Genomic DNA, 25,638 nt, shown 5'->3' with positions numbered 1-25,638 from the left:
CTTTAAATTTTATTGTTAGTTCGGAAAAGTGAAACCCAAAGCTTACATGGAAACTGCCAAGCAAAATAATCCCTTGAAAAGTGGAAAATCATCATTTTGAAACTACTAGAAGCCGTACAAAGCGACCGAAATATACCGAAAATACCAACAAAGCCAAAAACGGCCCACACGCACAATGACATACAACAAAATACCGAAAAAGGTCGCACACAGTTTTTTTTGCATAAGTATGTGTGCTTGTCGTTATTCATGCTCATATGTGTTGACAACTCAATGATGGCGGGTACAATGATATGACGTGTGCTTACGCAGAGTGAAGAGGCGCTGCAAACAATAAAAATCAAGTAGGCAAGTTTGTTGTACGAGTATTACGCATACGCCTAAGTGTGCACAAGTCAATACATAAATTCAGCACGTAAATTTGTTTTCAAAAATTTACTCACAATTCAGTTATTGTCCTCCACACTCAACTTGAAGAAGCGCTTTAATCATAGTTCAATCATGTTGGCATTATTGAACATCCTACAGCAGTACTCTAGTACTCTACTACTCTAATGTCTGCGGAACAGTCTTTTTTCATTCAATTATTACCGAAAATGTTTCTTATTTCACACAAATTTAACAGTACTTTTAGGCCCTGTGCGAGTTCGAGTAAATTGATGGTAAAGTGAGGGAAATAGTAAACTGTGTCGTTATGGCAGCGAATGTTGGTATTTACCAGAATTTCGAGTAGGTTTAATTAGATAAAAATTAGGTAAATTAAGTGTTACCATTGTGAAAATTTTATAAAATGTTTATTCAATTAATTAAAATAATATAATAAATAAAATTTTTGTTGTTGTAGTTCACTACTGTTCGAAATCCCTCTTTATAAGATGTTTAATAAATAAATTTGAAAACTTTTAACCAAAAATAATAAATAAATAAATAAATATTTACATAAGTGCAGTGCAAAAAATCCCTAGGAAATTTCAATTTACTTTACCTTAATTTACTCGAACTCGCACACGGCTTTAGTTTTATTCTGGTATTTTTTTTATTCTTTCACTACTGGTGCGTTTTTCTTTAGCTCATTCACTATTGCTGCTGCTGCTGCTGCTGCTGGTTTTGTTTGTATTATTGTTGTAATTTATAGATGCGTATATGCGCAACGATAAATGCAAGTAAATATCATAGTCATTAAAAACTACAATAACTCACAGATGTGTTTATTGCTGTTGTGCAATTCTTATTAATAGTACGTATACTTCTATGACTAAGTACAAATGTTAGTAAATATTTTGTGAGTGCATTGAGTGGTATATGTCCAAATATGAATATAAGTTATAATCAATAATTCACTGGGAGTTAAATTTATTGGTTTTAACCTATTATTATTAGTCAATACAATATATTAGTATGGTATAATAATATCTAACTCTTACATATTAAACTACTAGCTGCATATATATTAATATTACAAATTTTTTTTTTTTTTGTGACCAAAAATATATAATTGGTCGTTGGCTAATTGGTCATTTAAATAAAAATAAAAAAATTGTAATATATTTTTAATCTTTAAAACAAATTGTTTTATTAAGATATTTTCTGATATTTCGATAGTCATCTTCAGGTTTCCTTAGTCGAAATATCGGAAAATATCTTAATAAAATAATTTGTTTTAAATATAAATAACAAATTATACTTTTTTTATTTTTATTTAAATGACCAGTTAGCCCGCTTATAAATTATTATTACATATTAAATAATGTCGAAATACTAGAGAATAAATATTTTTTTTAAGCATTATAGAGTTATTTTTATGATATTCGCTATTTATGATTTTTTCGTTTCTAATATAATCGATGAATGTGTTATATGATAGTATTTTTCGACTAAAAATTCGTTACACAAAAGCGGGAATATTGAGTCAATAAACAATAATGTCACTAGTTTGAATATTTTTTATTTAAATCATGCAGTTTAATTGCACAACAGATTATCAAATGGTGATCATAGAATATTGACCGACCGAGAACTCTGTCAAATACCTGATACATATGGCATGAGGTATAGAGTATAGTTTCAAATGATTGAGAATTAAAGGATCTGTAAAAGCTTCGTGCTTCACGAGGAAATAAATACCTGAAGTAAAACATTCTTTACAGAATACATATAGTATGGTATATAGAATATAGTTACAAACGAATTAGATTCTAAAGATTTGAAAAAGCCCTGTGCTTCACGAGGAGTGAATGACAAAGAAGAACTGCGTTAGTTTTCCAAAACAAAAATGTCATAATCTTTTTCCTTAAATGTTGCATTTTTGTTAGTTTTGGATAGTTGCACTCATGTTTTATGCGGACCGTACATTCATTTATTTTTTTTTAAAGGTAGATATTGCATTAAAAAATCGTACTGAATCAACTTAAGTCTTTTTAAAAATTATACAAATAAATAAAAATTATTGATGTGATGTTGGTTTTGATACGTTTTGATTCATTGTTACAATTGTTATTCTGTTAGGTCTTGTATTAACATACTTTTATATTATAGTGATTATTAAATTTTCCAGAATAATAATGAAAATTTATAAAATCAGTGAATAAACAGTGAGTAATAAAGAGTTCATATAGAAAAACATATCCAGTAGCCACAACTATCTTGTTCATCACCACCTATAAGAGTTGAAATTCCAATTTTTAGTATTGGTTTTCGTAGAAATTGACATTTTTTTAAATTAAATTTTTTTGTGATTGCGCTTTGGTCAGCAAATACATAAGGTTTTTGTTGACAGTTGTACATTAGATACTTTAATTAAATAAAAAGTCATAACTAGTATAACAAAGTATCAAGTATAAAAACTAAATATTGTTTTAATTAAATTTAAGTTATTGTTAGCTAAGTCAGGGCATTGAAACAGCTTGCTAAATATTCTAGAAATCCTAAGCTCTCAGACTTTTGCAATTAATATTTGTATAAATTACTTTAGATTTAAAACTTATTTTAAGAAACTGATTTATAAGAAAACGGTGAATTATTTATAAATTTAAAAATATTTTGTGTGCATTTAAAAATTTATGACAGGAATATATAATATACGAAAACATTATTCAGCCAACCCAATAAAATAAAATTCCAAAAAAAAAAAACAAAAAATAATCATAAACGAAAAAAGGAATGTAATAATATTTGTATTAATTATTTGTAATATCTTTCCATCATATATTCCTCAAAGTTGTCGGAAAACCACATTGAAGAATGTGAACTCCTGCTGTCATTTGTAGCGAAATGAAATCAAATGCGAAATAGGCAGCAATTTTCCGTCTGTGATGTCACTTATATCGTAGTCAAGCGGAAATGGTAGGCACAAAATATGTAGAATTCTTCCAGACTCCTTTATGACACAAATTTGTTATTTTACAATGAAACTTATGTTCATCCGTGAAAAACAATAAAAAAAATGGATCCTAAATTTTAAGCTTTCGGAAATTTTTACGCAACGTTACACAAATGTGGCCTTAAGGAGCACACACTTTTTGTGGTTCCGTTAAATATGTGTAGATACATTTATGTGAAGCGAGTATGTGTGTAAATACAAATTAAATTAAATTTTTTTCATACATAGAAATAAGTCTTGTAGACTTATGTTGAAAATAAAAATTTAAAGTTAAATTTATAAAAAAAAACAAGAATAGATTGACTGTCTTCTTGTTTTGCCGTTCTGTGTGAATATGTAAATTTGAATTTTGGAAATTTACACTTGGTTGCATCAATTTTGTATCTTTTTTCAAACTTTCGTATTTCTTTTCTTGATTTTTCCTAGAGGCAATTGAATTTTTCTCGCTGAGTTGAATTCACTTAAAAAATGTAAAAATTCTTATAAAAAAGGCAACGCAAAAATTTGGCAGATATTTGTGCCTACACAGATTTTTGTGTCGGAGTATGTTGAGATATACGTGCCTACGCCAATCGTTGATAAACTCCAATTACTCTCACAATATATTCACGGTTACAGGTAGAATTTATTACAAAAACTGGCTTGTAAATTAAATGCTTAAACACATACTGAATAAGAAAACAGCAATTTTGAGTGTAGCACTTGCAAATTATTAATAAATTTTATATTTTATAAAAATTGAAAAAATTTATATTGCAGGATTCAAAATTTTGTACTTATATTTTGTGATTGTGATTTCTTAAAGCAAATGTAGCAAAAGACTTTTAATAACTAACGTTAATGGGTCTTTTGACATAGAAGATGTCGAGACAGTTCAACATTTTTCTTCTCTGAGATCCCGGTCACAGAGATACTGCAGCCAACTATAGATAAGTTAACTTATCACGGTACCAAAGTAATGTCTTCTTAGGCATTTCAATTATATTAGCATAGAAAAGTTTTTAACACACACCTTTGAATAAGATATCGAGACAGTTCAACATTTCTCGTTTCTAAGATCCTGGTCACAGAGATACTGCAGTACTGCAGACAACTTAAGATAAGTTAGCTTGGAACAGTACCAAAACAATGCATTTTTTGACATAGAAACGTTTTTAACTACTACACATCTTTAAACGAGATATCGAGACAGTTCAATATTTCTCTTCTCTAAGATCCTAATCACAGAGATACTGCAGACAACTTAAGATAAGCTAGGTTGGTACGGTACTAAAGGATTGCATTTTAAACATTTATATAACCTAAACATATAGTTATTTAATTATAAAATTGTATAAAATTGTTAAATATCAAATGGAAAGGAACAACAGTATGTTGACGTCAAAACGCAAGTTGCATCCCTTTAAATAAAAAAACATCAAGCGTTCTTATAGAAGTATACCGTAGATATATCTAAGGTAAAATTACTCATAATCGACTACGCCAGACAGTTGGTAAAAGCCCCGCGATATTTGAAGAATTCTATTATTCAAAGGGTTCTCAATATAGCCAAGGTATCTAATGGCATTCAAACTCGTATTGCGAAGTATTGTTTGAAACTAGATACACATTCTAACATCGAAGCCAGACAAGTGCTTCTCACCAACCCGGCATTTCGTTTTAGCAGAAAACAGCTGCTTAACCCGTAGAAAATTTGTAATATTAATTTAGTTTTCTTTGATTAATAACATTAAGCATTCTCTGTTAAATATGTATACTCACCTAATTTTTAAGAATTTATATTACTTATTGTTAATTTCATTTAGAAAGATTCAATAAAGCACATAATTGGAATAAAACAAAATGGTTTATTATTGGTTAGAAAACCATGTAAAGAGATTGAATATTGCTTTCAATGAATGATTTTTATTGCAGCTGTCAGTAAGCCTAAGAAAGTGCTTCATATCTATCTATCCTAGCACTGCATAACGTAAGTTTAAGTTTTCTTCCAATAAACTATTTTCACTGCAGTTGTGAATAAGTGTTTCACATCTATGTACTTTGGTATTATACATCTACTCTAAGAAGAATTACTTTCATGTTTAACGATGGCAATGGTTTTGAGTGTTATGACTTGAGTGTCAAAATGAACCCTATGAACACATCGTACTTTAACAGTATTTAAGTGTCTTAAATACCATAACCAACAGCCATTTTTAGTGTGTTTCGTGGAATCCATCTAATTCATAAAACTATCATCACCCTTTCGAGCAATACTTTCATTGCGAAACATACCAAAACCTACTTTCTGTTATATGTAATTCCGTAACCTTTGTGGGCCACTTGTATATGAAATGGTGGCACTCTGATTTTTAAAACGAAGTCGCTGCTGTTTTCCTTGTCAACTACAGCAAAGTAATCTCGAAATTCAGTAAAATTTGTTTAATTGAAGGGATTGATTTTTCAGTGCAATTCACTCTCAATGTAAGAGGAATTGGTTTGTTTTCCTGAGAAAATCCATCAATATTAAAGCTCCTATAGTGGATTTCTTTCACTCTTTTTGGTATATTTTTAATTTCAATTATTTAATTTTTAAATATTTTTAAAGAAGAAATCTTCATTAAAGTAGAAATCTTATATAAATAAAAAAATTTATATAATCTATTATATAAATCTACATTTATATAATATTATATAAATCTACATATAAATCTATTATAAAGATCTACATAAATAATTTTAATTTTTGATACTGAATGATTGTCGAACTGAATGATAAATAATTAGTAAAAATGAATTAATTATATCTAAAAATTTTAATTTTAATTATTTTAATTTTTGTCTGATCTGTAGCAACTATTTCGAATATTGCCAAATATTCCTCATCTTTAAGTCTTCTAAACATTTGAAAGCTTAACAGTTCGTATATAATTTTTGACTAGATCTGCCAATAAAAGAACTTCTTCAATTTAGAAAATTTTAAAATAAATGTTGTAGGAAAAAAATATTATTACAGATATATTTGCTTGGTGAGCGCAAATATCTATAAATACTCTCAAATATTTTTGAAAAATTATAAAAAAAATAAATAATCAATCTACCGCAATGGAACTTACACAGAAATATTTTTAAGAATTTACCATTTATATCATAAAGAATTATAAAAAAATAAATGATTTACTAATAATAAAATACAAGAAATAATTCCAAAGCCACTGTGGATGGGTATATGGCAATACTGGAAACAGGTGTATGGTCACCCAAAAATTCAATTAATTAAAAATAAATAAAATATAGTTGTTGCAAATTCACTACTGTTTGAAACCTCTCTAATAAATGCAATAGTTTTTAATAAGTAAAATGGTCCCTACGGTCATAACTAATGTTAAATTACAATTTAAAAAAAACTATTGTAGAAAATAGTTATTTAAAAAAATATTTATTTACTGAAATTTAAATTTAAATTTATTTGAAAATAAATTTCTTCAAACAAAAATATTTGATTATTGTTTGATTATAATTATTAAAAAATAACCATATCAGTTGTGGCAATGCCACTTATATACAAATATTCTTAGAAATTAATACAATATTCAGAAATTAATTATTTATATCATATAAAAAATGTTGTAAGGAAAAAAATGTATAAAAGAAATATTATCTCGTCAAGCGTATATTTCTTTAAATAAATATTTTTGAAAAATTATTATAAAACAACCAATTAATTTATTGTTTACACAATTCACATAAAAATAATTATTTTAATTATTTTATCACAATCATTAAGTCGAAAATAAACTGTTTTAATTATTCCTTGAAAAAGTATTTGTAGTACTTCAGTCAAATTAATATATTTTCCAGTAAAATTCTAAATTTTTTAATAAAAGCAATTTTATCTTAAATAAAGTTAGCAAACTTTATATAAAACTATTTAGATAAAACATCTACAGCAATGGAATGGAATTTCAGTAAAAATATTCATCATTTTTAACTTATGATCTATTATTATGTTTTCATAAACTTCCCGTTTAATATTAAAATTAAGTTTAAATACAGTTGTTACCGACTAATTGGTCTAATGAGGAAGATTTTGTAAGCAATGGAACAAATGCGTTAACATATTTAACAAAATCATCCTACTGTACTTTTGACTACATATGGAATTTCCAAGAAGTCTGAACTAAAACAGCGCAAGAAAGTTACATCAGAAACTTTACTTATTAATCTGAAATTGTGGATTTACTCAGATATTTTTAGTCTTGGCTATGGAAACTATTTTAATTTATTCATATGCGAAAATAAAGTTGCCTCACGGCATCCTAACAATGTTGCACACGGTAAAGACTTGTCAGTAGCTATGAAATCTACCTACATTTTGCATATATATTTTAATAAACAAGTGCATACTCAAAAAGTGGTAAATTTTAAGTCACCTTACTAAGTTTTATCTATTTTAATAGACTAGCAATATGATGGAAAACATTTTTAAATAGACAATTTTTATCACACAAATACTCAAAATTATAAAATACATAAATAACATTATGTTGTCAGTATAGTCCAGATCTTCCATTTAAAACTTTATTCGTGATTTCAGAGTGCCCCACAGTTTCGGTTTTTAGCTTTGATTTTTTTGTTGTCGCGAACGAAAGGACAAATAAACCATCTTTACAAAACAAAATGTTCGATGATTTTAGGTACTGTACTTTAATCAGGTAAAAATATGAGGACATCTTTTTCTTCTAATGCGCTCTAGATAACTTTTCTTGTAACAGTATGAAAAAGATTTTTGTGATCTATGGGGATGAGGTGTAACAGAGTATTGTACTCCTTATATGGTTTAACGATGAGTCTTAAGTATTCATGTGATCAATGTACAATCCATTTACTCCTAATTCAGCTTATTCCTTTTTCAGTAATTTTTTTGTTTAAAAAATGGTGAAACAATGGCAATTTGGTATTTCAATTAGATATATCTAGGTTACAACTTAACATATACTTGTAACCTAAAAATTATCTATAGTTACAATTACAGAACACGTAAAAAACAGGACAAACAAAACCTTAGAATATTTCCATCGTTATTGTCCGGTGCTTTCGATTCTCAAACTTCTTTAGAAATTTCTTAAACAAACTTCCTTAGAGCTACCAAATTTGAGTAGCTGAACTTTATCCCTTATGTTCTTCTTCTACTTCTTTTCTTGATAAAACGTATCTAAAGCAGTTCAATAGTGTTCGTGACCACTAGTATGATCCACTGTAATAATACCTCCGTTGAATTTTCGTAAAAAGTAATTCAGGTGACTTTATAATAGTATACTTAGAACTCAGCATATCTTTCTGTCAGAATATATATTGGATTTGATTTGAGAGAGTGCAATGCGCCTTATGTTGAAGTGAACTATATCATAATGTTCGCATTTATACGTGGTTTGGAGTAGCCAGCACTAACTACCTACCTAGTTGAGCAGTGACAGTATGCAACTCTGAAGTTAAGAGACTTAGTTCATAATTGAATATAAATTAAATTAAGCATAGCATTTCATATGCAATATGTTATTTTTGGTATCAATCGATCGATAATTTATTTTTGTTACTAGAAAAAAAGAATTTATACTCCTTGGTAGTAATATGTTGTCATTTTTTATTTAAAAAAATTTATCTTTTTTTGTTTATAGACTAAGAAAGTTACATTATATATAACAACGTTTATTATATTCAAAAATATAGTATTTCGCTATATTCCTAATATATGAGTTATTATATAAATTTCTTTTTATATTTACAGACAAAAATCGTAATGCTAGTCCATCCGTCTCCAATGATAAAAAGTCCATAGTTGAAGCAGTTGATGTTGCCTCAACCAGCGATGCTAAACTGAAGCCAAGGTCACGGTATGTATACCAAATTTTCTCTAATTGAATTTGATATATTCTATTTTTGGTTCTTTATTAAACAGAATATAATTAGTTATTTAGTTAATATGAAATTTTTTCTATTTTTTAATGTGTATGATATTATATATATATGACCTCAATGTAGACTCAAAAATGGTATCTAAATTAAAGGGTAAAGCAAATTAACATCTTTACTTATTATAATAATAAAATTTGATGGGCAAATGAAGCTTAAAGGGCTAGTCTTATATAAAATATTCATTTAATTTTAATTTTTAAAGTCAATTATGACAAAAGTTGAAAATGTAATATAGAACTATAATGGGAAAAAAATCTTAAAAAAAGTGATTTGTTCAAATTTTCTTTTTTTCGCCTGAGCGAAGCGTAGAGTAACATTAGGATCTATGCACAAGAAATAATACAATAAATAATGCCTTAACAAAAAGAATAGCCTTTAAAAAGTTTTAACAATTAAAAATATATGTTATATATAATATATTATAAATATAATATATTACAGCAAGTGGATTTGTTAATGAATTTTCACAACAAATTGGCAAAACTCCAAGTTCGAACATACAAGTGATGTACGGCTTTTGGGTAATGAACACTGATTCGGAGCTTGAAATTTGGCAGGGCACAAGTCTTAGCACAATCCTTAGTACTTGCAGTTTTAAAAAAACTATTTATGAAAAATTAAATAAAAGAATTAATTCCGAAACCGCTGTTGATGGGTATTTGGCAATACTCGAAACAGCTGTATGGTTAGCCAAAAACTCAATTGATTAATAAATAATAAAAAAATTAGGTTGTTGTAATTCAATACTATTCAAAGTACGTCTCTATTAAAACTTGATTTAAAACTAACTCATTTTGAATTTTTATTGAATATTTATTTTAATTAATTTTTGTTTTTGCAGCTCACTTATAAGACGTGCTTCACGCAAAACTAAACAACAGATCAACAACGCACCGGAAGATTGCAATGTCCAATAAATGAATTAACTTAAAAACAGGGTAAAATGCTTCAAAATCTACTCACTGATTAGATTTATCTAGACTATGAGAAAATAAAATTTTTTTACATCAAAAATAAAATATTTAAAAAATTTATTACAAGTATATATAAAATTAGGTATTTGTTAATTAATGTGCATTTGATACTTGTATTTTGTGACAATTGTTAAAATCCATTTAAAATATATTATATTAATATTATTAAGTAAGTAAATATTAACTGAGATGGTTATGAGAAGTTGTTAGATTAAATTTTTATACTGCTAGTAACAAATATGCAATGATATCTGTGTAGAAATAGTTTAGTAAAAAGTTTTGTAATTGCTTGAATATGTATAAATAAAATGCTAGTCTGGTAGGATATATTCGTATGTAATACTTTTTCAAATATCTATAAATGTATGCTTAATATACAAATTTTAATGCTACGATACTCAACACTATAATACTTTATATATTCAAAAGTAAACCAGTTACTATACAATTGCAAGTAAAAAAATATGGGCAAAAATTTGTTATATATCAAAACAAAGTATAATGTTTCTTTTTGAATTATGTTTTTTTAATTAAAAAATAAATTATGTAAATTGTGTGTTATAATTTCAGTAAACCAAAAAAAAAATTAAATTCGCACAAAAAAACGATGGGACCAGCTTTAATTTGCTCCTAATATCTTTCTTTCTTTTTACTGATTTGCATTTATAATTTCTTTTATAACAAAAGATTTCAAGTACATATCCGTTTTGGCAGCTGCTTCCTTGTTTCACAAAAAAACAACATCCTTGAGTTAGAAAGAAATTAGTCATAAATATGTTTTAACATTCCAACATTAACGAGTCTCATTAAAATTATGATGTCTTATTTTAATGAACTTCAGGATTTTACAACGGAAGTCAGAAGTTTGTAACGAATCCAATAATTTCTTGGCTCTTCTGTTCTCTTTCATGTTAATTAAAATAATTAAGATAATTTGTATTTTTTGTAAATAACATTGTTTGTAATTAATAATTTTTAAATTAGTTAATATTAAAATTATAGCAAAAACAAAATTTTTTTGTACTTCAAAAAATGATTTTTATATGGAGGAGTAATTAATTTTAGGCAAATTTTTACAAACTTAATTAAATAGAATTTAACTAAAATCTAAATAAATTTTAAAATACACGCATGAAGTAGAAAAATAATTCTTATATATAAGAAACACATACTCTTTAATGTGTTTAATTGCACAAAAATTTAGTTTATTTTTTTTAAATATGTACTCACTACTACATTATCAGTTCGCAAAGCACTTAACTAAAATAATAGAAAAATTATAAATTCAAGGAAATATTTGAAATATCTACTAATAAATGTAGATCTACTAATAATGCATACTACAAAAAGAACTTTAAGGTTATACATACTTTTTATAAGCATGTAGTTGATACAAAATAAAAATGATTAAACTCTTAAGAATTCTGTATATTATAATTTATTAGAATATGTATTATACATTCCTTTAAAAATCTTAGGAATAAATGTTAATAGATGTTACTATTTTATTTTTTATATATAATTTTATTTATTAAAAACAACTATTACCAACGCACCAAACTCATCAATTTTCTTAAGTTTTGAAATGATTTGCATCCTGGTTTGTCCTTTTTGACACTACAACAACCAATTAGACAAAAGCAACAATTTATTTTCATTGCCATTGAGTATAGCAGACTTAAGTTAGCTTAAGTTATAACAGCGATCAAAAAAGTCTCCACTTAAGCCTATTGACCTATTGTGTTATCGTATAAGGAAAAAACTCAGAAACTTAAAAACCACATTAAAACTTTGGTAAAGCTTAAAATGCTATGTGATGGGAAGTCTAGGAGTTGACTAAGATCTTCAAAAAGAGAGAACATTAGAATAGTAAAGCGGAAAGAGGCACTTTCATCGTCAATGGTAAAAATATTCTTCTAGCATGGTTCCCTAATGGGCAATGATCTGTAAGCAAACTTACAGTTAGACTGATAACTCTACGATTCGTCTCAATGAGAGTGTTGTGTTGGATTTCTTCTTAATATAACGTGAAAAGGTTTAATAAAGCTTAAAATCTATCAACTACTTATTAAAAGAAGAGTTTAACATATGTAGAAAAAGACTACAACAAGGTGAGGTGATTGCTGACGGCGATATTTTCAAAAGTGTCAAAATTTTATCCACCATATCAGTCTGTAAATCAGATGAAAAAATAACGTTGCAAATAGGTGCTACTATTTATCTTCTGAGTACCCATTTGGGAGGTAAAACTCTCTCTTAAGACGGACAAAACATACTCTTTATAGGTCACGTATCCTAACTGTATTTCTTTATAAGACACTGAAGTTTTAAAGCTTTCACAGAATGATAAAACAACAAACGGAGTGTTTGACAGAATACTTGTTAAGATCTTCCGTCTTTTACGAGTTGACGATGACTACTGCATCCAAGTGAACCACAAACCTTATACTGCCTTTTTAAGACATATACATCATTCAACAAATTAACATCCATGGACTTCTCTGGTTTATTAATGCCGTCAGAATGATGATGTTCCAGCGATAAAAATATTTAAAACGCAGTTAGGAAGACGTAGAAGAACACCAAATCTATAGTGAAGTAGTCACGTTGATTAATCGTAGACTAACCGCGGTGCATGTACGGGTCTTAAGAAAGCACACACGTAACATAGCTGAAACTCGATAACGGGTTGTTATGGCCAAGTAATTATAGTGAGTAAAAACTTGCTCTAAATATTTGCGAGGATAGAAGAAAAAAAAACATTTTTATAAATTTTCACTGTTAGCAATTTATTTACTGCAAAGAACATTAAAAAATTAAAAACTTCCATCGCAATTAAAGATATGAAAATTTGTCTCAGCAATTTTAGCGCCACTTCGTCTTTTCGACTTTATGTAGAACTATAGCGGAAAAACCCTTAGGTATGTAAACCTACATAGATTGACCAACATTATTCTACTTAATTCGTTTTTTGTCATTTTTACTGGCTTGAAAACGGGATATTAAATTTTATCTCTACCACAACCAATTTCCCAAAAAAGAATAATACATACGAACCCACCCGTCAAGCCTTTCGATCGTAGACAAATAGTGCAAATAGGTTATACCATTGTAAACTAAAAAAAATATATGAGAGAGATAGAGAAGAATTTCCAAGTCAATAGCTATACAAACGGTGTAATAAAACCAAATCAAATAATATTTCTTCATATATTTTGAATTTTGATATTTGTTTATTCAAATTTATTGTAATTAATAAATAACTAAGAGAAGTTAGCATAACCTAAATTCTTAGAATTGTCTTATAGAAACACTTTCATGTTCAGTAGTCTTACTTTTCGCTTTAGAAAAGATTAATTTAATACTTTGATTTTTTTTATTTATATTCAAAAAAAAATTTTCAACAAACCAATTTTTTTATTGTATTAATTTTATATTTTTATTTATTTTATGAAATTATTTAAAAGAAGTCAAGTTACCCGTAAATACCTATTTAGTCATAATTTTCTAAAAATATTAAAGTTAAAGAAATATTATTATTTTCTTTGCTTATACTGAATTGACTTTAATCAGGGCTCATTATCATCTCATCAATCATTACGAAAATCTATTATTGAAATACTCTTCATTTACACTTAATTAAGTTTTAATGTACTTCTGCTCATTTCTTAATCGACTCCTAATCAGCTCTTCATATATCAATTAAGAGTTTTCTTATGTATTTATTATTATTTTAATACTTTATCTAGTCCTTAATATGGAGAATCTACCAAACTAAAACGACTTAATCGCTTCTACCGAATTTAGCCCTATGCATATACATTTTTATATATTAAATGAAAAAAAAAACAAAAATTATTTCAATAATTAGTAAAGTAACGAAAGATATTTAATAATAAACCATTGTAAATCGTGTAAAAATATTAACGATGCAAAGTGAATTGTGATCAAAACTAATTAAAATTAATATAAATATTTAAAATTTATATTAGTTTTAATATATTAAATACTAAACTAAGTAAATTTAAAGTTTTAGTAAAATTTCAGTATTAATTATAATTAATTAATTATAATTATAGTAAAAAACTTTTAGATGTAAATTTAAATAAATTTCAGATTTTAACATAACCTAAATGAAAATATATCAATTTATTATATATATTATATATAACAAGGGTTATTAAATATAAATAAGTGTTAAATAATTGTTGTTTATCGTATTGTTTGTAAATAAATTGTTTTTACACATGTTAAATAGCAAATGGAATAGTAAATTTATTTATTATTAATATTATTGATATATATACAATATTAAAAGGATTTATAAAAATTATCATATAAATGTAATTATTCATTTTCAAATAAATTCTTTAATAAACTCTTTATGAAATATCATAAAGTGTGTAAAAATAATGAAAAAGAAAGAATAACTGATGGAATCGGACATAATTTACACTTAAGTACACATAAATATTTACATCCAAAGGATTTTATTAAATAAATAAAATTATTAAATAAATTTAAATGCAATAAACGCGTAGTAATGCGGATATATGCGAATGACTATTAAAAATGAAAGGACGTAGTATGATATGAACCATGACGAGGTCAAATGAAAAAACAAATAATATATTTAAATTAAATGTACGACTTTATGAATATGTATTTAAATAAATGTCCATTAATTAATTAAATCATTAAAGTGGCAAAAGCAAAATATATTTTGTATTAATGTAAGAATTTTTTTAATGGCTTATGGGGAATGGTGAGTCCTTTGCGATGTAATTATTTTTAAGTGAATTCTTACTACTTGGATTTGCCTATATTTGCTGTGCAATTGTGTTTTAATTAATGCAATAACCATATAAAGTAGGATTTCAGTATGCAACGACACGATTTTGTTGAGATCATGAAATTAAGACTCGGTTCGATGACTGCAAGGGGAAAATGTAATACCATAACAATTCAACTGAAATCGCAGGTGCTTCAAATGTTAATAATACAGAGAAAAAGTAATTTGATTAAAAATATAAAATACATTTATATGTTTGTCTTTTCCTTTAAAAGTAAACAAAAATAATAATTGAGAATGAGACTTTTATTAAATATAAATGGATTCAAGATTTATATAAGAGTAATACTAGATGAATCAACAATTTCCAACATGTAATTTATCTACCTGTTTTATATAATTATTAAAGGCTTGATGTGAAATCGTCCAACAGCCGGTACTACGTTCAGAAGAGTCCTATTGTACCAATTTCACAATTGATTACACAAAGCCCTTTAAAGCTTTGTGAACAAAGTCCAAAACTAAATCTAGAGAAGAGCACTTAATCTATTCTGTTCTGGTGAATGTTTTTATAGACCCCAAAATAAAAATTATAGGAATTTTTTGGAGTGATTTAGTCCATCTGAAGACTTACAAGGAATATGCTTTGAACTTTCGATATCCATGTCACAAAAAATGAACATCAGTCCCAACAAACCCTAACTTCTTATAAGTGATATAGCAGGTTTAAGCAATTTTGAAGGTAACCAGATAGTGTTTATAAGTCTGCCCTGTTTAGCGTGAATATTTTACATGATATTTCGTTCGCTGAGATAAGAAATTGATTTGATTGATGGTGATCTATACTATTAAGCGTAAGGTCTGCAAATTTTTTTCCTCATATTTCTAAAAAGTAACTAAAAAATAACCGTAATAGCTCTCGCAATGCATTTAATTTAGAAATATTCTTCAAAAGCATAAAAATATATTGCAGGAGAAAAAATTTATTTAAAAAATAGGAGCTGGCTGACAGAATACTTCTATGAAAATATATTTTAAAAGTAATTGCAAAATAGTAATCTAAATAATTAAATTTAGATTTATTCTTTAAAAATTGTACTTTCATCTCAAATTAAAAGATGAAAAAAATACTATAGGGGAAAAAGGTTATTAAAGAAATAGTATAGACGACTATAATTTCTAATTTCTAATTTATAATTTCTATTTATAATTTCTATAAAAATTTCTTTGAATATATTTTTAAAGAATTATGGAAAGATATATTAGATATATTCTTTATAAATTGTGTTTTCATTTTCAGCTTAAACCGCACAAAAATATTATGGGAAAAAAAGTGGTTAAAGAAATAGTCAAAGGACATCTTATAGAATTTCCGGAAAGGTTTTTATTGGCTCTCTTTTTGAATGTTGTGGCGTTCTACATTAAAGATTTTCTAAAGTCCGCAGGTCTAGCATTTCATTTTATATATTTTAACTATTTTTAAATACAGTCAAGAAAATTTAATTAGTACAAGTTATTGAATTATTTTTATCGAATTTAAATTAAACAAATTAAATATATTTACATCAAAAAGCTAAACTGAAACTGGAAATTTAAATTTTATAAATAATTTCATTTAACAAATTTCAGTTCTCATTGCAAATAAATCTTCGAAGCAAATTGAACTTCCACAAGTTGTATTCCTGCTACAACTCCGACAACAGGAAATTATTGGTAATTGAATGTTGTATCCTGCAATATGTAACCTTATCCTTGTTCTCTGTAAATTGAGACAATTTAATTACAAAAAGTAACACAACAATGAACTTGAATCTGACCACGAATGAAGAGCACAGGACCATGAAAGTGAAAAGTCTTTCGCTGCTCTATCTAATAAAGAAATATACGTGAATGTGGTCACAAAGTATACATATTGACCAGCGTAAGTAATATTGTAATAAAGCAACATCATATCATTACTCCAACTGACCACAAACCGAAGCATATGAGAAGCACACAAAAACCACTACACAACAATCTCTCACAACAAGCACCTCAAAATTAGCAGATGAGGATGTTATTAAGTGCGGTCTTGCCCATTTAATAGTTAAGAAGTGCAATTAGTCTCCTTATTTTTTAATTAGACTCATAATTATTATTGACTTAAAAATTAAAACGTCAAACCCAAAATTTAATATAAATTTTGTTTTTAAGTAATTTGAGAACCACAAGACTTTTTATATTAAAATAAATTTAATGGGCATCACTTTGTCATGGTAAGAAAAGAACGCCAAAGGTATAATTTTATTAAGATATTTTTTTAAAAATAAAATTCACTTATCAATAAATAATTTTGTAAATAAATTATATCATATCTAATAAAAGTCAGGGAAATTTTTACTTTTAAATGTAGTTCCTAGCATTGCTGTATGAGCACCAAATTCAGGTGGTAGATACAATTACATTACAGAGAAATATGAGGCTTACTTATGATTTACCTAACATTTGGGTGAGATATCACCATTAGGATATCATAAAGTGATACCATTAGGAGGCTGATTTCACACTATTCAATTTAGAAATTGAATTAAATCGACCTATGCTAAATCACAGTGATCCTCACTTTGTATAAATGGGACAGATACTTAAGGAAATGAAGTACCCTCTGACAGTGTTAACTACTGATAGAGTTTTCTATTCTCCATCACTGACTGTCAACCTTAACAAAACTAAAATATAATGCTGAAAAATATGATGAAATTAATGAAAGTGAATAAAAAAATCCAAAACCTCATTTAAATTTTTAAATTCAATCCATCAATGTTTAGTTTTGATTTTATGGCATTTTTCAATAATATTGTAATATTGTTCTATATACTATCGAATCTGTCAAGAATTTATTTATCCTGGTACCGCTGTGACGAACAATACCAATATCAGGCTGCATATCTCACGAAAGAAAAACTAACGTTCTATAGGAAGCTCATCCTATCTGTGCTTCTGTATGGCGCATAAGCATTAATGGTATCACAGAATGCCAAGCAGCACTAGGAGTTTTCCTCTACGAGTTGGCGACGGCTACCGCATCCAAATGAACCACGAGGCATACGAGCTTAATCTTGATATTGATATAATGCAACAAATTAACATCAAACTGCTTCGCTGAGTTGGTCACATCATGAGAATAGATGACATTGCTTCACCAAAATAGCTGATTGAAACGGCAGTTGAAGGAAAAAGACGTAGAAATAAATCGTGTCTTCGGTGAAGTGATCAATGTAAAGGAACATTAACCGCACTTGATGTAGGAGAATACAGGAGGCACCCATGCATCAGAGGCGGGAGAAAAGTGCTGCGTCAAGTCGCAATCCGATAACGGGTTGATTTAGTCAATTTAGTTAGAAATTATGGTAAAAAGTTACAGTGGCTTATTTCCATGCAGAAAGAAATACCTTTTTTAATCTTGCTACGCTATAAAACTAAATACTATCTTATAAGCGACACACTTTAACAATCATATCTCATATATCGTTAACGACTTTAATACAATATGACATCAACGAAATGGGGGAACAAGTGTTGATCATTTGTTTTGATCTTATTAAAATCATCATAATATTACAGGTATCAGAATACTCCAATTTAGTTTTAGTGTCACGTTCGCAAGTAAGTTATTGTTGTTCCAGCCAAGTAAGTTATTTTGTTATTCTTAGGCCGTGTGCTATGTGAGAATTATAACCTATTATACCACAGGCACAATATTAACTTTTAGGACAGTTCAAACTATTTGGATTTTACTAATATTCTAATAAATATATAGTTATACGAAGAGTTCAAACTATTTAAAAATATTTAATAATCCGAATAACCTGAACAGCACTACATTAAACAGTATAAATCTTTTCTCTATGTTTATGATGATTTCTTTTCTATATCATAATAGAACATTAATATATACCGAATGCTTTTCCCGAGTTTGTAATTCGTCAACTGTTATTTAATTAAATATTAAATTTTTAGATTTAATATATCTTTCTGCTGCCACAGAACATTTAAGTTATTTACAAGTTTAAATAATATTAATGCTTAATTAAATTAATTTATAAATGAAACTAATAAAAGCAACTAAGAATTGAGCAACGATAAATGCAATTTTCTAAAAATAATTTTTTTTATTTATGATAATTATTTTACTGATATTATGATATATACAAAAAAAAAAACCTTTTATTTTATTAACATAATAAATATCTTAAATTTTTAAAAAGAAAATATAAATAAAAGAAAGAAAATTACTTGGCTTGATATCACAATTATATATTTTTTGGATTGAAAAGTGTAATAAATTTATACTATTACATAAAAATTTATTTTTAAAGAATTTTAATATTTATATTTTCTTTAGAATCAACGGTATATAATTATAAAACATATACATGATATTTAATACAATTTATTATGTACGTACAATATGTATGTATGTATAATATGTCATGACATTAATGTCAAAATCATAGTGAAATAAATATTCTATAATCCACCCTAATTTTGAAATTGAAATACTAAAAAATACAACTCTGCATTCATATGTTTTGCTTTTCTCACATATATTTAGAAACTTCAATTGCAGTAGAAACAAATCAAAAATAAGTTCATCAAAATTTTTACAAGTAAAGAACAAAGACAAAGAAAGAGGAACTTAGTTTTTCAGTTGATTTTGGAAAAACAAATAATTAAACAAAATGTCTGTACGCCATGATTGGTACCAATCAGAAACCGCCGTAGTCGTCACCATAATGCTCAAAAACGCAGTTGAGAAGAAATACAAAGTTAATATCACTCCAGAGCGGCTTGAGGTGTCTGCAGAGGACTACGAGTTCAACGTAAATTTATTTCGTCCTATTAATGTTGAGCGCTCTTCGCACAAAGCTTACTCCACTAAAATTGAAATAAATCTTGCCAAAGAAGTAGGAGAACGCTGGAATAGTTTAGAGTTTCAAGAGTCAAATGCTACCGCTGCCGTTGGACTGCCCACAATACATAAAAAGAATTGGGATGGTATAGCAAAAGAAGTTGAAAAATCTGAAGAAGCTGAAGCTCAAAACGAGGACGCTTTACAACGTCTGTTTAAGAAAATATATAGTTCATCCTCGCCAGAGGTACAAAAGGCTATGAATAAGTCATTTTCTGAATCAGGTGGTACTGTATTGAGCACTAATTGGAATGAAGTATCCAAGGATAAAGTTAAAATTCAACCGCCAGAGGGAACGGAATTTAGAAAATATGAATAAGACTTACCAATTGCCTGCTATATTATAATAACCCCAATGTACACGTAGATATACTCAATGTGAGCCCCCAATGCTTTAATTATTTATTTTGTTATTTCACTTATGTTAAAGGTAATTCAACTAATTTGCTATTTATAAATTAACATGTTAAAACAATTTAAATAAATTTTTCACCAGATATTTCTAAAATTGACAAACTGTTGTTTTTGCAAAATAACCGACAACTTTCAGTAAACACAAAACAAAGAGCGGAAAATATAATTTTATTATAGTGGTGACACTCTAACTGTTGTGTCGCGAAATTTTTGTAATCAGCTGTTTGAAGCTTCTAGATTATATTTAGTTATTGTAACTGTTATTTTGATATAATCTACTTAATCTTCTGCAAAACTATTTGTTATTATATCATGATTCATTGATTACTTACAATGCCCAAAGAAATAATTATGTTATTTTAATAGCCCTTAATGGTCATTTTTGTCAAAAGTGTTGAGTCAAACAAGCTGTTTTTAGTTGTTGTTAACAACATACAATGATTAAAAAACTTGCTGTATTATCAGTGCCTGTAAAACTGCGACTTTTTCAAATAATGACAATCAGCTGTTTTGAGGTTCCTATAATTCACATTGTTGAGTTTCATTTGTTGTTAATTTTAAATAATGGCTCTTAAATATATTGGTAACAAAATAACTTAGATTAGTACCAACAAAAACGTTATAAAAAATAAACAAAAATTTCAGATATTGGTGCTAATTTGACTGATAGCATGTTTCGTGGAATTTACGGCGGTGTTCAGAAACATCAAAATGATTTTCACTTGGTGCTTGAAAGAGCATGGAAACAAGGTTTGCAGAAAATGTTCATAACTGTTGGTACATTAAATGAAGCAGGCGAAGCTTTGGCATTGTCCAATCAAGATGGTACTTTAGAATTCAACAAGTTTACACAATATTTTTATCACATTGTTTTTGCATTTAGAGCGACTTTTTGTGACAATGGGCTGTCATCCAACACGTTGTGGTGAATTTCTACCTGATCCCGAACAATATTACCAGGGACTACGTTCAAAAATTTCTAATAATATTAGTAAAATAATAGCAATTGGGGAATGCGGATTAGATTATGATCGCTTACATTTCTGTGAAAAAGAAACACAAAAAATATACTTTGAAAAGCAACTAAATTTTGCTGCTGAATTTAAGCTTCCTTTATTTTTACATTGTCGTAATGCACATGATGATTTTATGGAAATATTAACACGAAATCGTGATAAAGTTTGTGCTGGCGGTGTTGTACATAGTTTCGATGGTACATTAGATGAAGCTCTCAAAATTTTATCATTCGACGGTCTGTACATTGGTCTAAATGGTTGCTCGCTAAAAACTGCCGAAAATTTAGAAGTTGTTAAACAAATTCCTAATGATAAAATTATGATTGAAACCGACTGTCCATGGTGTGGTATACGACCTTCGCATGCAAGCTCAAAATATGTTAAAACTAAATTTGCAACTGTAAAGAAGAAAGAAAAATGGACTGCCGAAACATTGATAGATGGACGCTGTGAACCATGCCAAATTAGGTAAATAGTAATTATTTTGAAGTATATTCAAATATATATAAATATGTCTCTTAGTCAAGTACTGGAAGTTATTGCCGGCATCAAGGAACAACCTGTAGAAAAATTAGCAAACATATTTTATGACAATACGTTAGAACTATTTTTTAATAAAAGAGAGTACTGAAATCTTTAAATAATATTTTATCTTTTAAATATAAAATAGCAATAACTCGTTATAGCCACTAAAAATTTGAAATTAATAGAAAATGAAAAACGTAAAATATTTTCGTATCTGTAAACTATCGGTAAATGGTAGAGGCTAAAAAATAATAAAACTTTAAGACTATAACTCGCCAACAACAAAAAGATCCCAAGTGTGACGATCATAACGATGAATTAAGTTAATATACAGCATTCTGAATGTAGAACAGTTAATTTGATCTATTTATCAACAGTCGAGTAGACCATAAAATCCAAAACTTATTAGTCTTCCGTCTAAAATGTAATAAAAAATATGCTGAAAAATTTATACAGTTAAAAAACTTAATTAATGATTAGTAGAACTCTCATTTAAAATTATGTATTACAAATTATTGTGAACCGTCTACATTATCTTTTTCCGCACTTTAAGCTTCAGCGATTTCTTAGGATTACTGACAAAACATGTAGTGCTGACGAATTTCAGAAGCGGGTAAGCAAACGTTCCGGAGCAACTGACTACTTCCAACGAGGAAGTGCAGCATACCCTTTTTAACCGATACACCAAAACGCTATTTTCTTTAAAGGTAATAACCTCTATACAGTGTGATGACCCTGTACTTTTTACAAACAAAAAGAAAATAGGGAAGAAGTAAAACCGAAAAATTAGTGTTAAGTTCGGCCGACAACTGATATATGAAAAAATAAATGAATAAAAGACTTAGGTGGGCATCTTTTATTGAATAAAGAAATTAGACTCGGTAAACTTCACAATTTATCGAGAAAATCAAACTCCGAATTCATAAATTGGCACAATAGATCTTTAAGTTGCAGAACAATATCCTTTCTTAATAATAATAATTTTTTGGTTCACTGTATTCTTCTAAAAACTACACTGTCTATTGTCTTCATAGTCCCATCGTATATTTGTTTTATAAGATAATATATTTGTGTTATAAAATTACAAGGATAAAGTTCTCTACAACAGGTCTTTTATAAATCTTAATTGAAGTATTTGAACCATTCGTACGATTCTGATTACCAGGGCATGTCTAGTATTCACAGTATCTTTCTGAAATACTGTGGATAGTTTGTCTGTACTCAGTCTGTACTGAATAAGACATCATTGGAATATCCAACAGAGTGGTCGCAAGCAGGTATTGCTTAGACATCAGTCGGTTATCATCTTTCACAAGAATAAATTTGGATTCTGCAAGAAGGTGGCCAGATCAGCAGATCGCCACCCACATAATCGCTTTGACAATATTGGATTTACTCTATTGAGTCTCGCAGAGTTGTCCATGTTGGAGCTGCATAGACTGCAATAAAACGTCCTATTGCTTTGTATGTATCCACCAATGTATTTGTTGAATTGCAATCAAATATTCTGCTTGAAAATATACTGTTGAGGTTGATTGAAGTGTGTTAGATTGTGTAGTCATCTCTGTTCGATTAAGTTCGTACTTTTTGTGAACCTTTGAAATTTTTTGTCTATTTCCCCGAGATTATTGAACAGTTGTTTAAAGTGCAGTCCCAGACAAGTGATTCCTGATATTTAAAAAAAAAATTATATAAAAAGCAGGACCTCCTGGTAGTTTAGTTTCTTATTCTTAGTTAAGTTTAAAATTAATTAAAGTGTTAACTCACAAATAAATATTTAAAAACTTAGTTTTGAAATTCACATTTTATGCGTTTATTTATTTTACGAGATGCAAACTATCAGTGATATTTTTACACATACATAGAAAAAGTTAACATATGTATATGCATATATAAATATATTTATAAATATGTATGAATATATTATGTCACATTTAGAATTATAAATTATTATGACGATATATTAATTATTGTATTTCAAGTATTTTTTTAATGTTAATGATTTTATATTCATAAACATTTTGGTTTTTTATTTTTAATTATAATAGCACACATACAATTTTTATAATATTTAATGAAAATGTATTTTTATTTACGGAATTTTAATTAGAATATATTAAGGATAAAAATTATAAGCAACATTAAACTTTATTTGATTTTATTTAATTAATTTTGTTCACGATAGAATGAGTTTTCTATATAAACATATAATAGAAGAATTAATATTTATTTGTTAGCTATATGTAACATTTAAATGCAGTTAATAATTTATATTAATATAAATTAAAAAAATAATAATAATATAACATATCTAATATATTATTTACATAAAATTTATTTATTGTTTTAGTTTACCTAATATTTCAGAATTTATACACACTAATAAAATCTATAATTCATTATAGTCTTTAAGCTCTACTGCATTTAAAATATAAATTAAGTTTAAATATAACTTATATATAACTTTTGCAGTACAGCATAAAAAGCCGAACATAGTTATCCGGCGCAATGTGAAGAATTAGAATTTATTGGATTTAATAATATGTATATATTTTAAGGATTTTTTATAAAGTATGAATATTTGAATGGGCTTAATAAAATCGATTGCCTATTGAACGAACTATATTGAAATTAGATATATAAACTATAACTAAATTAATAAACTGATATGAAATAGTGTTTCCTTATAAATTATTTATTATTTTTTCTTTTTTTAATATGTCTGTATTAGCCTCTTACGATTTTGTATATATTTAAAAAAAATTCTTGAGTACAATTTAAATGATATGAAATTTTGCTGAGCCGATATTAGTTGAATTAGTACATATCTTTAACCAGTTAAAAGTTTTTTTAGTCAAAAAACAAAAATAATTTTTTATTCAAAATATATATATAAAAAACACTCAGTCCTATATAATTTCTATTAACTATTAATTTAGTTTTATTAAAAAAGTGAAAATCTACTAATATATACTCATACATAAAAAATTATATTACGAATTGTATATAATAATGTATGTTAACATTCACATTTAGAATATATAATAGAAATCTTAAATAATGTTATTATATTTTACTTAGATAGATACTTCACTTGTTAAATTGCTTGAGAATATATAATTTTGTTACTTTAAGAAAATAAATACTTTTCTAACAGTAACAATTGACTTTTTTAATTACTTTTAATTACTTTATTAATAATTTTTATATATATCTTTATATAAATAAATATTGTATATAGTAGCTATTGTTATGAGAGGTTATGGTTTAGTCAAGCGAATTTTTTATTATATATGCTTAAAAATATTTTCAATATAAAACAAAACGAAATCATTATTTCATAATTTTATTCAATAAATTTAATTCATTAATTATAATATATATAAATTAATTAATATTATTTACATAATAAACTTAAAATAATTCCAATAGAAAATATTTATATATTTACTTAAAATAAAATATAAATAAATTCGAGTTAAATAAATTCTGTAATTAGAAATAGTAAAAAACCAAAAAAAAAATTATTTTAAATAATAATTATTTTATGTATAAAGAAAAAAAATTAAATTAAAGAAAAAATTTTAAATATTTTTCTTTGTCTTCCATGTTTGTATTTGCTCAAAAAAAAT

General features: G+C 26.9%; 3 protein-coding genes across 3 annotated transcripts in view; all 3 read left to right on the top strand.

The window, feature by feature from the left end:
- The window catches only part of LOC119684072 (GTP-binding protein Di-Ras2), a 59,608-nt gene extending 49,321 nt beyond the window's left edge, over window positions 1-10,287 (top strand). Inside the window, exons 5-6 of the mRNA XM_038098020.1 lie at window positions 9,147-9,252; window positions 10,176-10,287. Of these exons, the coding sequence (XP_037953948.1) occupies window positions 9,147-9,252; window positions 10,176-10,251 (182 nt within the window). The 3' untranslated portion in view covers window positions 10,252-10,287. The remainder of the gene's footprint in view (window positions 1-9,146; window positions 9,253-10,175) is intronic.
- A 9,361-nt stretch (window positions 10,288-19,648) lies between these two features.
- Window positions 19,649-20,563, top strand: LOC119681502 (protein SGT1 homolog). Its single transcript, XM_038094713.1, has one exon. The coding sequence runs from the start codon at window positions 19,822-19,824 to the stop codon at window positions 20,368-20,370; it is 549 nt and encodes a 182-aa protein (XP_037950641.1). The 5' UTR covers window positions 19,649-19,821; the 3' UTR covers window positions 20,371-20,563.
- Window positions 20,564-20,642: 79 nt separating this feature from the next.
- On the top strand, window positions 20,643-22,119 carry LOC119681501 (putative deoxyribonuclease TATDN1). Its single transcript, XM_038094712.1, has 4 exons — window positions 20,643-21,048; window positions 21,111-21,290; window positions 21,349-21,949; window positions 22,004-22,119. Exons 1-4 carry the CDS (start codon window positions 21,030-21,032, stop codon window positions 22,110-22,112), a joined length of 909 nt encoding a protein of 302 aa, XP_037950640.1. The 5' UTR covers window positions 20,643-21,029; the 3' UTR covers window positions 22,113-22,119.
- The last annotated feature ends 3,519 nt before the right edge of the window (window positions 22,120-25,638 follow it).

The sequence above is a fragment of the Teleopsis dalmanni genome, chromosome 2, assembly GCF_002237135.1.
Source record: "Teleopsis dalmanni isolate 2A chromosome 2, ASM223713v2, whole genome shotgun sequence".
Classification (NCBI taxonomy): domain Eukaryota; kingdom Metazoa; phylum Arthropoda; class Insecta; order Diptera; family Diopsidae; genus Teleopsis; species Teleopsis dalmanni.
The sequence above is the reverse complement of the archived record's forward strand: the minus strand, read 5'-3'. Positions and strand labels throughout refer to the sequence as shown.

What these genes read in the sequence shown, in the direction of transcription:
- LOC119681501 (XM_038094712.1), top strand. An exon ending in GGCATTGTCCAATCAAGATG is followed by an intron (nt 21,291 to 21,348) that starts GTACTTTAGAAT and finishes TTTTGCATTTAG; the next exon opens with AGCGACTTTTTGTGACAATG. An exon ending in TGTGAACCATGCCAAATTAG is followed by an intron (nt 21,950 to 22,003) that starts GTAAATAGTAAT and finishes TATGTCTCTTAG; the next exon opens with TCAAGTACTGGAAGTTATTG.
- LOC119681502 (XM_038094713.1), top strand. Translation starts at nt 19,822, where the DNA reads ATGTCTGTACGCCATGATTGGTACCAATCAGAAACCGCCGTAGTCGTC.